The sequence below is a fragment of the Daucus carota genome, chromosome 1 (genome assembly GCF_001625215.2).
Source record: "Daucus carota subsp. sativus chromosome 1, DH1 v3.0, whole genome shotgun sequence".
NCBI classification, from domain to species: domain Eukaryota; kingdom Viridiplantae; phylum Streptophyta; class Magnoliopsida; order Apiales; family Apiaceae; genus Daucus; species Daucus carota.
Window position 1 is genome coordinate 36,891,789 of NC_030381.2, and position 15,013 is coordinate 36,906,801.

General features: G+C 36.8%; 4 protein-coding genes across 4 annotated transcripts; all 4 read right to left on the reverse strand.

Annotated features, from left to right (window-relative positions):
- Positions 1–770: 770 nt before the first annotated feature.
- Positions 771–2,416, reverse strand: LOC108222065 (tabersonine-19-hydroxy-O-acetyltransferase). The gene has a single exon (XM_017395956.2). The coding sequence runs from the start codon at positions 2,316–2,318 to the stop codon at positions 951–953; it is 1,368 nt and encodes a 455-aa protein (XP_017251445.1). The 5' UTR covers positions 2,319–2,416; the 3' UTR covers positions 771–950.
- Positions 2,417–6,341: 3,925 nt separating this feature from the next.
- Positions 6,342–8,362, reverse strand: LOC108207089 (cytochrome P450 CYP736A12). Its single transcript, XM_017377558.2, has 2 exons — positions 7,585–8,362; positions 6,342–7,483 (listed from the first exon to the last, which is right to left on the reverse strand). The coding sequence occupies exons 1-2, from the start codon at positions 8,272–8,274 to the stop codon at positions 6,656–6,658; spliced, it is 1,518 nt and encodes a 505-aa protein (XP_017233047.1). The 5' UTR covers positions 8,275–8,362; the 3' UTR covers positions 6,342–6,655.
- A 481-nt stretch (positions 8,363–8,843) lies between these two features.
- LOC108222076 (tabersonine-19-hydroxy-O-acetyltransferase) lies at positions 8,844–10,959 on the reverse strand. The gene has a single exon (XM_017395967.2). The coding sequence runs from the start codon at positions 10,759–10,761 to the stop codon at positions 9,403–9,405; it is 1,359 nt and encodes a 452-aa protein (XP_017251456.2). The 5' UTR covers positions 10,762–10,959; the 3' UTR covers positions 8,844–9,402.
- Positions 10,960–12,880: 1,921 nt separating this feature from the next.
- Positions 12,881–14,242, reverse strand: LOC108213529 (tabersonine-19-hydroxy-O-acetyltransferase-like). The gene has a single exon (XM_064086286.1). It carries the CDS (start codon positions 14,240–14,242, stop codon positions 12,881–12,883), a length of 1,362 nt encoding a protein of 453 aa, XP_063942356.1.
- Positions 14,243–15,013: the final 771 nt, after the last annotated feature.

A 15,013-nucleotide genomic window follows, 5' to 3' on the forward strand; every position in this document is an offset into this window, starting at 1 on the left:
GGAGTACTACTTTGGGAAAAATTTGAAATGTATAGAATGGAATGGGACATAAAAAAGGAAAGTGTATAGAAATCAATGAGACCGAAGGAGTGTAAATTATTGTTGGAAAGATCTCGCGAAGCAAGCAACACATGTGAGTTAAACGTTTTTGGCCGTGAAGAACTGATTCATTTTGTTTGTTTATTCATTTTTTGACCTTGAGTTGGTTTTTTATGACTAGATTGCATCTGCTCTGCAATTTAATTATTTTGCACGTTGATGGGTGATCTTCAATTTAAGGGGCTCCAACCAACTTCTGTTAATCTGTCCATCACATATCTAATATGATGAAAGCTTTTGATCTGGAGATCCCATGGAGCTGTCTTAGTCCTCTAATTGCCATACTGCCTCTTGTAGTAAATTGCCAGTTGCTCATGGTGATACTGAAATTAGCATAGCAGAGGGGGTATTTCGGGCAAAATAATTAGGAAGCTCAACTTTAGTGGCTCAGTCATTTTTTAACGGAAAACATGTTCAAATATCTCAAGATTTTTTACAATTCAGTACATTTGGAGCATGTGATGATGGAAATCGGAACTGAGTAGGAGATTTTTCCGATACCTTGATGATTTTTAGTTAAATTAGAGGTAATCGGTGAAATCAATAAAATTTTTAATTACAATTTAACATTCTTCTTGACACCTGATCCAAATTGCTCTAAGACTTGTTGTCACAAACAGCTTTTCAAGTTTACGATAGAGTGAGCCTAATTAAGCTTTACAATCGTCTCGTTCATCAACTGATATTTCATTCTTTCACATTAAGTGCCCCATAACGCAATTAAGCTCATGGAAAGTTGAAAACATTATTCAGAAACCATAAACACATAGAGAAACAGAATGCAGATGAGGTAATTTATAAGTAAGCAAACAGCTCCCATCTCAGTTTGAAAGTAACCGGAAATCAACCAATTATTCAAGTGAAGCATAGGTAAGCAGCTCTTTCTGTGCTAGAAAATTTTTCATGTCTTGCTCTCCTAAAGCTACAACAGCTCTAATACCATCATTTGTAGTATCCATCAAAGTTATTATATCTGCCATGCCTGTGTCCACAAGGAGTGCTTTAATCGGCTTTCCCCACCCGAAGTTCGTTGCCTCATATAGTGGAAAGTTACACATACTAGTGATCATGAAGATTCTGTACTTATTTTTACTTAACTCAACCATCTTCGGTACCAATCCCTGTCCATCAAAATTTTTGATTCCACTAAGGCGCCTCTTCTCTTGCCTCATTCGTGCCACCAACGTCCTGTACTTTGTATCACTCTCCGTGCTTGTTGTAATGCTGTTTATGACTACAAAGTTCCCAACACTTGTTTCCGGCAGTGGTGGATCAATCATAGGCCTCACGTTTACGCTCCTGATCAAAACTGATCCGTTGTGTGCTCCTGTGTTTGTTTCAGCTGCCGCTGCTACAAGACATCTGTAAAGGAGTGCAGTTAGAAGCTCATTGCGGGTGTATATTTGATTTTCTACTATGCCGTCTACTTTGTCTTCATTTTCCACTGCTGCCTTCAGTTTTGCCAGATTTGTGTTTTGGAATATTACCTCCTTAGTGGTCCAATTCTTCTCTGGTAATGGAAAATCTGGGATAGAATCGCCATCAGATGATGCAGGCAGCAGCTCGTGCACTAAATGTGGACGAAGATGTAATAATTTCTGGTGGTCACCAGAGTGGAGTGACAAAGTTGCCCAATACTTCAGAAATGAGCAGAGAGTAAGAGCATCACCAATATGGTGATGAAGGGTAGCTGCAATGGCAATTCCTCCACAAGTGAAATGGTTTAGCTGAATATGCATTACAATACCAGGATACATCTCGGTACAATTTTTCCAAATTGTGCAAGGCGGAAAGAGATGGCCTAAACCTTCTTCTTCCTCCATGACAGGAGGTTTTTCCAAAACCTCCCACAACTTGCATCCGATTTGGGCTTCAACAAAATGAACACCTTCATCGTTACAATCAATGTAGGATCCAGAACGTAGCCTTCCTGCAAATGGGTAATACATAGACAGTGTCTCTGACAAAGAGTTTTTCAGAAGATCTGATAATGATGCATTGTTAGGGATGAGTTTTAGGCTATGATCAGAGTTGTAGCTGGGGTAGAATAAAATCATTGGAACATGAATATTTGGAATCGTGCGATCATGTAAAGGAATGTTGTACTGTTTGAGCTTTGAGGGAGTTGGCGAAGCTGGTTTAATGTTGCTCGATGATTTTGAGACGACATGCAGCTGCCTTTTGGTGATTAATGACCGAATTAATCCTCTAAATGCCATTTGTTTTTAGCTTGCCAGAAGTAACTTGATGTATTATATGGAAAAGAAACTAAGAGTAGGGCTGATCATATACGATTTTCTGGCCTCTGGGTGTGGATCACATGTAACATACAAAACTCTGGGTGTGGACTAAAATACTAAACTAATGATGAAGCTTCCACAGGCCAAAAACCTTGTCTCAGTCCAAGCTGGTGATCTTGGAATTGAGTCATCACCAAACAATGATAATGACCTATCTGGATGTGGATCACATGTAACATACAAAACTCCGGATATGGTCTAAAGTACTAAACTCTGTTTCAAAATTTAGCAACTCAAATGATTGAAGTTTAAACCACTATTCTTGTACTGGTATTTTTTTTTTAGGCCAAGTTACTGGTATTTTCACAAGTACATTTATGGCAAAAAAATTCAGTATCTGTCTCTGTTCACAAAGGTTGCCGAAAAATGGAATTTCTCACTTGTAGAATAGATATAAGAAAATAGAAGTACCAGAATTTTATGATAACTTAGTAATATTCTAAATATTTGAAGATACCAAATAAATTCAAACAAAACCTACCTAATTAGCTTAAAATTAAGGAGAAATTGAGGTCACCGTACCGTACTCTGAGCTGCTTATTTGACATTGATTTCCCTGCCTCTACTTAAATAAGGTTCACCAGAATTAGGGATAAAAAACCATGAATGGCTCCCATGTAATATTGCGAAAAATTCTAAAACATATAAATAAATATTTAATAACGTGTTACATAAATAAATATTTTTTGACAATCATCTTGTCCAACCAAAAAGAACAATGTGCATATAACCATAAAATATATTAATATCATTAAATTAAATAAAATCAAACTTAATTTAGTTTTTAATTAAAAACAACAGTTTTGAGACAAGGAATTAGACAAGATACTAAAGAGAAGCATAAGTGAGCAACTCTTTGTGCAGCAAAAGAATTTCATGTATTGCAATTTGCAACTAATCCACACAAGGAGAAAAAGTGCCTTATAGAACTCAGGTTCAATCTGTGTATTGTTTCTCTGCTTTAAGTGGGAAAATAAGGAAATTGCAATTCTCGTTCTTGGGCAAGAAAAATGAAAGACTCGACTCTTTTCACAGTCTTTTTTTGACATTCTGAGTTACATTTAGGCATAATTTTCAAAATTTAGCAACTCAAATAATTGAACCATGAAGTGTTGCTGTACTGGTGTTTTCACAAGTACAGCAAAAGACTTTAATAAAACTGAAGAGTTCTATCCGTTCACAAAGGTTACCCAAAAATGAAATTTCTAAGAGCATCTCCAACCATCTAAAGCCCTTGGTTAAAAGGTGAGTTGGCTTACTTAAAATAAAAAAATTTAGCCAACAGCTCCAAAAACTCAACTCCAACCATGCTTACCTGTTGTCTATAAATTTAGCCAACCTCTTATGGATGGCTAAATTTGTCGAACCTCTACAGGTCTGTAGGAAAATCTGTAGGAAGATTGTACATCATTTATTACCATATTGAACTGATATATTCTATTTTAACAATTTAAAATATTAATAACATACTATTTTTAAATTATAGCCAACCAATATAGCCAGTACCATTGAAACAAAATGTCTTACAGGTTCAGCAAATTTTACATAATGTCTTACAGGTCCAATTTAGCCAACGATTATAGCCAACGCCGTTGGAGATGCTCTAACTTGTAGAATAGATGTAAGAAAACAAGTACTAGAAATTTAAGTTAACTAATAAATTAAGGAGAAGTTGAGGTCGCCATACTCTGAGCTGCTTAGTTTGACATTGATTTCCCTGCCTTCACTCACCAGGGATATAAAACATAAAAAGTGTCATCTCTTAGGCTCCCATATGTCTCATATGCTTTAGCAATGGCTTTTTTCTATGAGAATTTCCTTCGGTGGCTAAGCTTACTAGAAGGGAGGTCGGTAAGAAATAAACTTTCTGAAAATTCTAAAAATAGATGAATAAATATTTAGAAATATGACATAAAACTTTTGACAATCATCTTAGCCCAACCAAAAAGAATAATGTGCATATAACTGTATCAACTTTCACAAAACAACTTACAAGAAATTTCACCAGTAAAATTAATTACAAAATGTATTTACGAATAAGTGGCAATCCACTGGTATTCACAAAAAATTATATACATGCTTTAGTTTAGAAAAAGTGTGCTTCAATATTTCGGTTAGGATTTATCATTTTTAGATTTCATTTAAATGTTCTTAAATTTAGAATTGTTCTTAATTTTTAATTACAAATTTATGATGTAATAAACTAGTTTCTTATTTATAATTTACTATTTTTATAATAAATTTATTTGAATATTTTAACTTCTTTGACAAACCTTAACAGGGATCGGGGCTAAATCCTTGGACCGGACCAGAGATTAAACCTTCGAGTTAGAAACCAGTGACGAACAAGATTTCTCAACAAAAATTCTGCAGAGTATATCATGAGAGAGGGCTGAACATTTTTCGGGAGGAAAAACAGAAAATTATCATCAGGATCAAAAACTAACCCTACCTTCGGTTTTAACAAATTTTGTTCTTATTATAAAATACAATAAATACTTCTAAATGTGAATGATATTTGACATCGATTCAAACAGGCTATTTAGGTAGAATTACTAAGAGTATTATAATAATGTAGTGGCACTGATAAACAAGTCCTAAATAACATGACATAACACAACATGACTGCAACATGACTTTTAAATGATACCGGTAGAATCTTGCATGAGCTTATTGTAACATATAACAGGTACTTCAAAGTGTGAATGACATTAACATCGACTCAAACATGATTAAACTATTGAAATGTACTAAGAATATTAATATCTTGGCACTAATATTGAAGTTCTTTTTTTTTTTTTAACGAAAAGCGAACAATTTAATAAATAACCGAAACACAGCCGAGACAAACCCTCGAACTGTCAATTACAACCTAATTAAGAAACAAAAAGCGAGCTAAACATATAGTCGTTTTGTTTTCAGATCGCTTAACAAATAGAATATTTAAATTCTTTAATCCAAAAATATTTCAATCAAATCTCGAGCAATTCAACATATATCAGTTCTGAACATAGTGGCATCGCAATTGACCTTCACATAAGCAGCAACTGTAGCCCAATGTTCAGAATTATCAGTTACATCAACTGATATTGGATCAACAAATGACCCAAAATATGAACAATTTTATGTCGTGAAAGGTGAGCTTTTGCGATATTCACCGCCGTTAGGGGTGTTCGCGGTGCGGGCGGTGCGGTTTTTTCCTAAAACCGCAAACCAACCCGCGCATGCGGTTTGGGAAAATTCGTAAACCGCAACCGCACCGCGTAATATAAAAACCGCGTAAACCACACCGCAAAATTGCGGTGCGGTTCATGCGGTTTGCGTGGTTTATAGATTCAAAAATTTTAATCTTTTGAATGACAATATAAATATAATTTCAAATTATATGTATTTAAAATAATTTTTACAATATATATATACAAATTTAAAGTTACGATACTTATCAAAAGAAATATAAATTAAAATATGAGTATGATAATGATGAAGATGAAAAGATTTCAACACTAACAAATTATTTTATAGAAAACAAATATAATAATAATATTTCATTTGTCGTCTTAAAACTAACCTTAATTTGTATCGTAAAATTATTAAAATTAAGTTGAGTAACTTGAACATATATATATATATATACAAACATAGGAGGTAACATCATTATAAATAATCTATCTATATAATATAAATATTTGTAACTATATGTGATATATTTTTATATATTAGAAAATAGCGGTGCGGTGCGGTTTGAACCGCGCTTGTATAATGTCAAACCGCAACCCACACCGCACCGTGCGGTTTGTTAAAATTTCAACCCGCAACCGCACCACGAAAAAGAAAAACCGCATTTTGCGGTGTGGTGCGGAGCGGTGCGGGCGGTTTATGCGGTGTGGGTGGTTTGATGAACACCCCTAACCGCCGTGCTATATTTGATACAACCCTTACGGATCACCCAAAATATCATGTAAGTCCTTCTTATAAACGTTATTGAAACTCATAACAAAAACACACAAAAATATCAAAACAAACACAAACATCCCAAAAAGATGGGCACGACCTTGATGACAAGGTGCTCAACAAGAACTCGCCAAGAAAGGGTTAGATCTTGATTTTATTAATAAAATTGATAAATAGGAGAGAAGATGGAAGAGCGAAGATGATTAATGAGTAAAGAGATGAAGGTTAAAGAGCGGAGAAGTAGCAGGTGGAACCCTAGTTTTGGAGGTCGACTCTCAGAACTGCGATCTTCATGAATGTGGATCTTAAGATAGACGGATTCTTGGTATTGCAAGGAGATGATTTGCTCTTGGTGCCGACAAACCGAAAAATTCATCCATAGGCAACTCTTCTGGTGACATCCCACAAGGTAGTTCCCAGTGGAAGCTGTGCACCAACTGAGCTACCACCAGTTTTAATGTTAGTAAGCCCCAGTGTTTACCTGGACAAACTCTTCGGCCTGAACTAAACGGTAGAAGTTGAAAACTCTGGCCCAGAAGATCTATGTTACTGCTCTTAAATCTCTCTGGAACAAATTCTTCCACATTTTCTGACCAAAATCTTGGATCACGTCCAAGGGCCCAAATATTGACCAAAACGCGTGATTTCTTTGGTATGTGATATCCATCTATCACAATGTCCTCCGTCGACTCATGAGGAGCTATTATAGGTGAAACTGGATGCAATCTCAAGCTTTCCTTGATTACCATGTCTAGGTATTCTAGTTTTGACAAATGTGACTCTTCCACAAAATCACAATCCTTGGCTACATTATTAATCTCTTCTTGTAGAAGTTTCATCACCCTTGGATGTCGAATGAGTTCTGACATGGTCCATTCGATTGCAGTTGGGGAGGCATCTATTGCTCCAAAAAGCAAGTTTAACACGATTGCTTTAATATGTGATCTGTCAATGTTCCGTGCTAATTGCTCATGAGTACCAGCAGAATTCTTTTTCAAAGCTAGAATGACATCTACAAAATCTCTCTCATTCTCCTTATAGCCATTACCCGCATTTTTTTCATGATCATCGAGTATAGTTTCCAATATTTTGTCTACTGCCTCGCTAGTAACTTTGAACCGCTTAGTCAATCCCTGATGGCAGAGCAAAAACAAACTTGATCAATTTATTATTATGATTACTTGAGAGTATTAAATTAAGCACTGAGCATATAGTTGTATAAATAGATGGATACCTGGAGATTAAGTGCCCCTAAATATGGGATATAATCCGAAATATTGAAGGTTCCCAAGTCCTCTGCCATATCGTGTACTATAGCACTCCAGTCGAACCTCTCATCTCTGCTCTTCCCAAACAACATTCTACATGTCATGTCCTCAATCAGATGGACCGTCTTGTCAGTAATATCAACCACCTCCCGTGCAGCAGCAGCTTTCCTAAGGGACTCAACAAACAACCTCACATCCTCCCTTCTCATCCCTGCCATGGATTTCACCTTCTCTGCACTGAGAAGCTCCACCATGCACAACTTTCTCGCGCTACGCCAATAAGCTCCATACTTAGCAAATCCAATGCCTTTGGTTCCATACAACAAGTAGTCCCCTGCCTGAGTTGAGGGACGGCTAGCAAAAACAGTGTCATGGGTCTTGAAGAAGAGCTCAACTGCAGCAGGGGACGATAAGATAACTGTTGGTACAGAACCAAGGCGGAGGGACATTATGGGACCGTATTTTTGAGACAGATTGTAAAGATTTCGGTGGGGGAGTTTTCCTAACATGTGGAGATGACCGAGGACTGGTAAACCAGGGGGGCCTGGTGGTGCCTTTTGGTTCAGGGTCTTGGAGATCAGGGTTCGCCATACATGAATCAACAGCCATGAGGCTCCGGCTACTACCAAAACAATAACAAGATCATTAGCTGTCATTTTAGCTAGTAGGAGTGCTTGCTTAACTGAATCATACTTGCTAAACTTATATATAGCTTACAAGAATGACCTGTCACTTGCTGATAATTCAATTTTTCTAATGATCAGAATATTAAATCGAGTTATAAATTATTGTCCCATGAATAACAGGAGCATTCTTGCGGTTTCCTTCTTTATTGTTTCTTTTCATATTCAAAACGTTTATCATAAACATAAACGTTTATCATGAGGAATTATAAGAAAGAGTAGAATGCTCTTGATCTTTTCTGTTAACTTTCTCATTTTCACCAACAAGCATACCCAAACTTGTATTAAGAAAGAAAATATCTCAATCTATTATTTTGCAAGGAAATGGATGCATAAATTATTAAACTAATTTATTTCTTACATTTATAGGCAAGTAAATGCGCCAGAATTAATATACAAAATATTACTCTAACAAACCGCACTGACTCTTCTTCTTTTTCTGAAACAAAGGTGTTAATCTAATAATAAAAAATCATACGACATCTACATCGATGGACGATGATCGAGTCGAACAAACATTATTGTAATCTTTTTGTGAAGAGACAGTTAAACATTATTTTGAAGATAATGTATATACAAATACAACTGCATACATTCTAGTTCAATTAGTGTCGTGGTACCCTCTTCATCATTGGCCCAATGGAGCTATCGTTTGAGCTATCGACCAGAATTGTGATCTTATACAAAATTTTATCACCAAATCAAGACCCACGCACGCTTACAATCAAGAAGCGAAAACAAACATCTTATCAAGGAGAGAAAACAACCTAAAAATACAAGTCAGAAAATTGAAATAGAAACAAACTGAAAAGAGAAGATTACAATAATGAAAAAAGGAAAAGCCATCGGTTTCTATCCACCCAAGACTCAAGAGCTTCTTTTGTATCCTTGGACCTTGGCATATTTGTTGTACCCGCATCCAATCCAAGTTTCACATCGTGTAAATATTAGATAAAAAACGGTGTGATGACTTGATTAGTATTATGACTTTGATGGAGAAGTTGAAAAATAAACACGTAGTTGAGGTTCTATCAAGGATGAGCGTGTTCGATTATTAAAACCAACAGTTTGGTGCTGAGAGACAAGGAATTTGACAAGCTATTAAAGAGATGCATAAGTGAGCAAATCTTCTTGCGCCAAAAAGAATTTCATGTCCTGCTCTCCTAAACCTATCATAGCCCTGATACCATCATTTGCGGTATCCATGAGGTTAACGCAATCAACCATCGGTGTGTCCACAAGCACAGCATTCATCGGCTTTCCCCACCCGAAATCCAGCACATCATACAGTGGGAAATTACACATGCTGCTAATACCATAGAGCCTGTGTTTTTTACTCAACTCACGTATTTTTGTTTCCACTTGATGCCCTTCCAGGCTCTTGATTCCATTTAGCTGCCTCTTCTCTTCCCGCATTCGTCCTACCAACGTTCTGAACTTTGTCTCACTCTCCGTGCTTGTTAGAATGTAGTTTGGAATCACGAAATTCCCTACACTTGTTTCTGGCAGGAGCGGATCAAGCAGAGGTCTCACGTTAACACTCCGGATAAAACCTGAACCTTCACGTGTTCCTGAATTTGTTCTGGCTACGGCTGCTACAATGCATCTGTAAATGAGTGCTGTCAGAAGCTCATTTCGGGTGTATTTTTGATCTTCTACTACTCCGTCTACTTTGTCTTCATTTTCCACTGCTGCCTTGAGTTTTGCTAGCTTTTTGTTGGGAAACACGATCGCCTTAGTGGTCCAATTCTTATCTGGATATGACACAATTGGGATTGAATCTCTGTCATATGACGGAGGCAGCAGCTCATACACGAATCGTGGACATAGATGTAATGATTTCTGGTGATCACCTGAGTTGAATGACAAAGAGGCCCAATACCTTAGGAATGAGCAAAGAGTAAGAGCATCTCCAAGAAGATGACTAAGACTAACTGCTAGAGCAATTCCTCCACAAGTGCAATGATTTACTTGAACATGCATTACAGTACCGCCATAAAGATCAGACAACTGATTCCAAATTGTTCGCGGTGGAAAGAGATGGCCTAAACCTTCTTCTTCTTCCTTTACAGGAGGTTTTTCCAGAACCTCTGACAACTTACATTCGATTTGGGCATCAACAAAATGAACGCCTTGATCGTTACAATCAACGTAGGATCCAGAACATAGCCTACCAGCAAAAGGGTAGTACTTGGAAAGTGTCTCGGATAAAGACTTTTTGAGTACATCTGACTTGGACACATTATCAGGGATTGCTTTTGAACTGTGATTAGAGTTGATGGGATAAAAGAAAACCATGGGAATACTAAAATCTGGAATCATGCGATCATGTAAAGGAATGTTGTATTGTTTGAGCTTTGAGGGAGTTGGAGAAGCTGGTCTGATGTTGCTGCTTGATCTCGATATCACATGCAGCTGCCTTCTAAAGATCGATGACCGAATCAATCCTCTCAATGCCATTTATGTTGACTTCCTAGATAAAACTTGATGCTTTCTGCTTCAAATTGCCAGGTTCAAATTGGTGAATTTATATATACTAATTGAATTTAAGAGGTGGATTAGGCTTCATATGTTGCTGTTTAAATTGCTATAAGGTGAGCATATATATAGCCTAATATTGCATGAAAGGGCGAGAATCAAGCACAGATATAAGGAACCTGAAGTTCAATTAATGTTTAAATCTTGTTTTGTTTTTGAGTTAAGATTTGAGCCGAGGAAAACGTGTTTAGATTTCAAGGATACAATTTTCAATATATGTTACTTAAATGACATGAAACACGGCAACATAAAAAATTGGCTTGGCTGAATGTAAATTGTGATGCTAAGAGTGATTAATGTAGTCAAATTTAGTATCAACAAAATTCGAGGTATCTGACCGGAATTAAGATGATGTTCGCTTCTTGAAACTTGTATCAGAGAGTAATGCCGTAATGGTGATGATGAAAATAAGGGTCATTGAGATCAGGATTTCCGTTTTTCCTTGTACTCTCAACTCGTGTCACTCTAATTTGCCTATGTATCCCTAGATTTTTAGGGATCAGGCCATACATTTGTTCATGGATATCCAACAGCTTCAGAAGTAAAATTAGAGGTATGGGTGGTTTAGAGGTTTGACCATTCCAATCCGGTAATGCTAATGTTTGATAGTTAGCGCATTGAAATGGAGGTTTTGGCTCAAAAAGCTACTTTTCAAAAAGCTACTGGAGGAGTTTTTTGGGTTAGAGGTTTTGATATATGTCACAAAAAGCTAATCAAACAGTTATTTACCAAACAGTTCTACAATAAACCGCTAATCCAATCCGCTAGTCAAAACATCTATTTCAGTCAGTCAGTCAAAACATCTAATTCAATCCGCTAAGTCATAAAGGCCTAGGGCCCGTTTACAATCTACGAATATCACGGATACGGCACTACTGCATAAGTCTCCTAATTTAACGGACGTACGAATCTATGACTTACCCCAAATGTTAAAGACCCATCTTTACCCCCGATGAGGATAATCCACAAGAAAACAAGGTAACTGATCTAAAATCAGGTGTAGAGTAAGGTTTTTAAGTAGATGCTCTCAATCAAGCCCATAAATATGATTTTCAATATGACTGTTAGAGTCTTCCATGCTATTTTCTGTGAATGAATAAATAAATTATCATAATGACGCCTGCAATAAAGAATCTGACCTGATTAGGCTTAGTACAAGCAAATCAGGCGAGTCTCAAATTTTAGATGTAATAGTTGCAATACTGGAAATCGAAATAGTTAGCTTTAAATTCTAAGAGATGATCAAGAGAGCACTGCTAGCCTTTACAAGATCTGAAATAGATTGGTAGTTGAGATATGAAGATTGAGCTCTGAGAATATCTGTATAAAATATATAAATTATTGTTGGAACGATCTCACCAAGGAAGCAACGCATATGATTTGAACGTTTTTGGCAGTGAAGAACTGATTTATTTTGTTTGTTTATTCATTGTTGACTATGAGTTGGTTTTTTATTTGGCACGTTGATGGGATGAACGTTAAATTTAACTCAATGAGCTTAAGGGGCTCCAACCAACTTCTGTTAATCTGTCCATGACAAGTTAATTACAATGGTGCAAGTGTAAACACATATTTAACGGCCATATTGTTGGAGAAGCTAATATGATGATGGCTTTTGATCTCGAGATCACATGAAGCTGTCTTGGGGCAGTTGGATGCCATGCGGGTATGAGAATCGAGAATGAGGCGTATGATAATGGCGAGTATGGGAATGAATTTGTAAGGAATGATTAATCCATTAAGTGAGATTGAGATTCTCATTCTGTCCAAAAAATTATTAATCCAAACAATAATATGAGTTCGAGGTTCGAATTTCCGTTTACCGGGCTCATTATCCATATACCAAACGCCTCCTAGTATATTCAGAACAGGTGATCATGGGAATTGAAATAATTGGTTAATCTAATTGAGAATTTCTAAAATAAAAAAATCAATAAATCGGGATTTTTTTCATCAAATCGCACTATATCGATAAACATTATTCAGAAATTTGACAAGCTCATGGAAAATTGAAAACATTATTCAGAAACTTGACAAGTTTTTAGAGAGAAGCATAAGTGAGCAACTCTTTGTGCGACAGAAAAAATTTCATGTCCTGCTCTCCTAAACCTATCATAGCCCTGATACCATCATTTGCGGTATCCATGAGAGTAATGTTATCAACCAACGGTGTGTCCACAAGCGTAGCATTGATCGGCTTTCCCCACCCGAAATCCATCACATCATACAGTGGGAAATTACAAATGCTGCTAATAGCATAGAACCTGTAGTTTTTTTTACTCAACTCATTTAACTTTGTTTCCACTTCATGCCCTTCCAAACTTTTGATTCCATTTAGCTGCTTCTTCTCTTCCCGCATTCGTCCTACCAGCGTCCTGTACTTTGTCTCACTCTCCGTGCTTGTTAGAATGTAGTTTGGAATCACGAAATTCCCTACACTGGTTTCTGGCAGTGGCGGATCAAGCATAGGTCTCACGTTAACACTCCGGAGCAAAGCTGAACCACCATGTGTTCCTGAATTTGTTCTGGCTACTGATGCTACAATGCATCTGTAAATGAGTGCTGTCAGAAGCTCATTTCGGGTGTATTTTTGATCTTCTAGTACTCCGTCTACTTTGTCTTCATTTTCCACTGCTGCCTTGAGTTTTGCTAGCTTTCTGTTGGGAAACACGACCGCCTTAGTGGTCCAATTCTTATCTGGATATGACACAATTGGGATTGAATCGCTGTCATATGACGGAGGCAGCAGCTCATACACGAAACGTGGACATAGATGTAATGATTTCTGGTGATCACCAGAGTTGAACGACAAAGATGCCCAATACCTTAAAAATGAGCAAAAAGTGAGAGCATCTCCAAGACGATGACAAAGACTAACGGCTACAGCAATTCCTCCACAAGTGAAATGATTCACTTGAACATGCATTATCATACCAGGATAAAGATCAGACAACTGATTCCAAATTGTGCGAGGTGGAAACAGATGGCCTAAACCTTCTTCTTCTTCCTTCACAGGAGCTTTTTCCAGAACCTCTGACAACTGACATCCGATTTGGGCATCAACAAAATGAACGCCTTGATCGTTACAATCAACGTAGGATCCAGAACACAGCCTACCAGCAAAAGGGTAGTACTTAGACAGTGTCTCTGACAATGACTTTTTGAGTAGATCTGACTTTGATACATTATCAGGGACTGCTTTTGAACTGTGATTAGAGTTGACGGGATAGAAGAAAACCATCGGAATATAAAAATCTGGAATCATTCGATCATGTAAAGGAATGTTGTATTGTTTGAGCTTTGAGGGAGTTGGAGAAGCTGGTCTGATGTTACTGCTTGATCTTGATATCACATGCAGCTGCCTTCTAAAGATCGATGACCGAATCAATCCTCTAAACGCCATTGATGTTAACTTCCCAGATAAAACTTGAGGCATTTATAGAACAAAGAAGCTAATAATAATTGATAAGGAAGTGCGTTTAATCATGTGAAAATCAATTATAAGATTTGCAGTAGCTGTGAAAATGCAAATTTCACACATAACAGAAGGTAATGAGGCAGCGCACGCCGAAGGACTAGTAATCGGTAAAGATTTAAGCTGGTGATATTGGACTCTAGTCCTTAGTTAACACTATAAAGTTCATTCTCAAAAAAAAAAAAAAACACTATAAAGTTAAAATATTCATTCTGGTTGGTAGATCACATGTAAAATATGATTCGAGGCGGAGCACAATTTTGTCTATTCCTTGATTTTGGAATGGAGCTGCTCTGAGAAGTGGAACAGGATTTTAAACCACTTTAAGTTCTTTTTCGTTAGCGAGAACAAAGATTCGTTGATAGTTTAGTGATAAAAAACTTGTTGATAGTGTAGTGATAAAAAACCAGAGATAATTCCAATCCAAATTTGCATTTTAACCCTTATTCGTCTTTGTAAGAACCGAGTAATATCATCCAATATAGAAAATTACCACAGCATAGTGATTGGCTTCTCTGTACCCACCACATTAAGGGGTCGTTTGGTACCACATTTTGGAGTCGTTTGATTCGAGGAGTGATACTTGGTTAAATGAGAAATCGGATTAAGTTGGTATGAGTTTGGAATATCATATCTGATGTAATGTATTTGGTTGATAGCTGAAATCAATATATACAATTTTTGTAAAAAATAAGTTAT

Coding starts and splice junctions, on each gene's coding strand:
- LOC108222065 (XM_017395956.2), bottom strand. CDS start 2,318: ATGGCATTTAGAGGATTAATTCGGTCATTAATCACCAAAAGGCAGCTG.
- LOC108207089 (XM_017377558.2), bottom strand. CDS start 8,274: ATGACAGCTAATGATCTTGTTATTGTTTTGGTAGTAGCCGGAGCCTCA. Junction 7,484..7,584: donor TAGGGGCACTTAATCTCCAG/GTATCCATCTAT, acceptor CTCTGCCATCAG/GGATTGACTAAGCGGTTCAA.
- LOC108222076 (XM_017395967.2), bottom strand. CDS start 10,761: ATGGCATTGAGAGGATTGATTCGGTCATCGATCTTTAGAAGGCAGCTG.
- LOC108213529 (XM_064086286.1), bottom strand. CDS start 14,242: ATGGCGTTTAGAGGATTGATTCGGTCATCGATCTTTAGAAGGCAGCTG.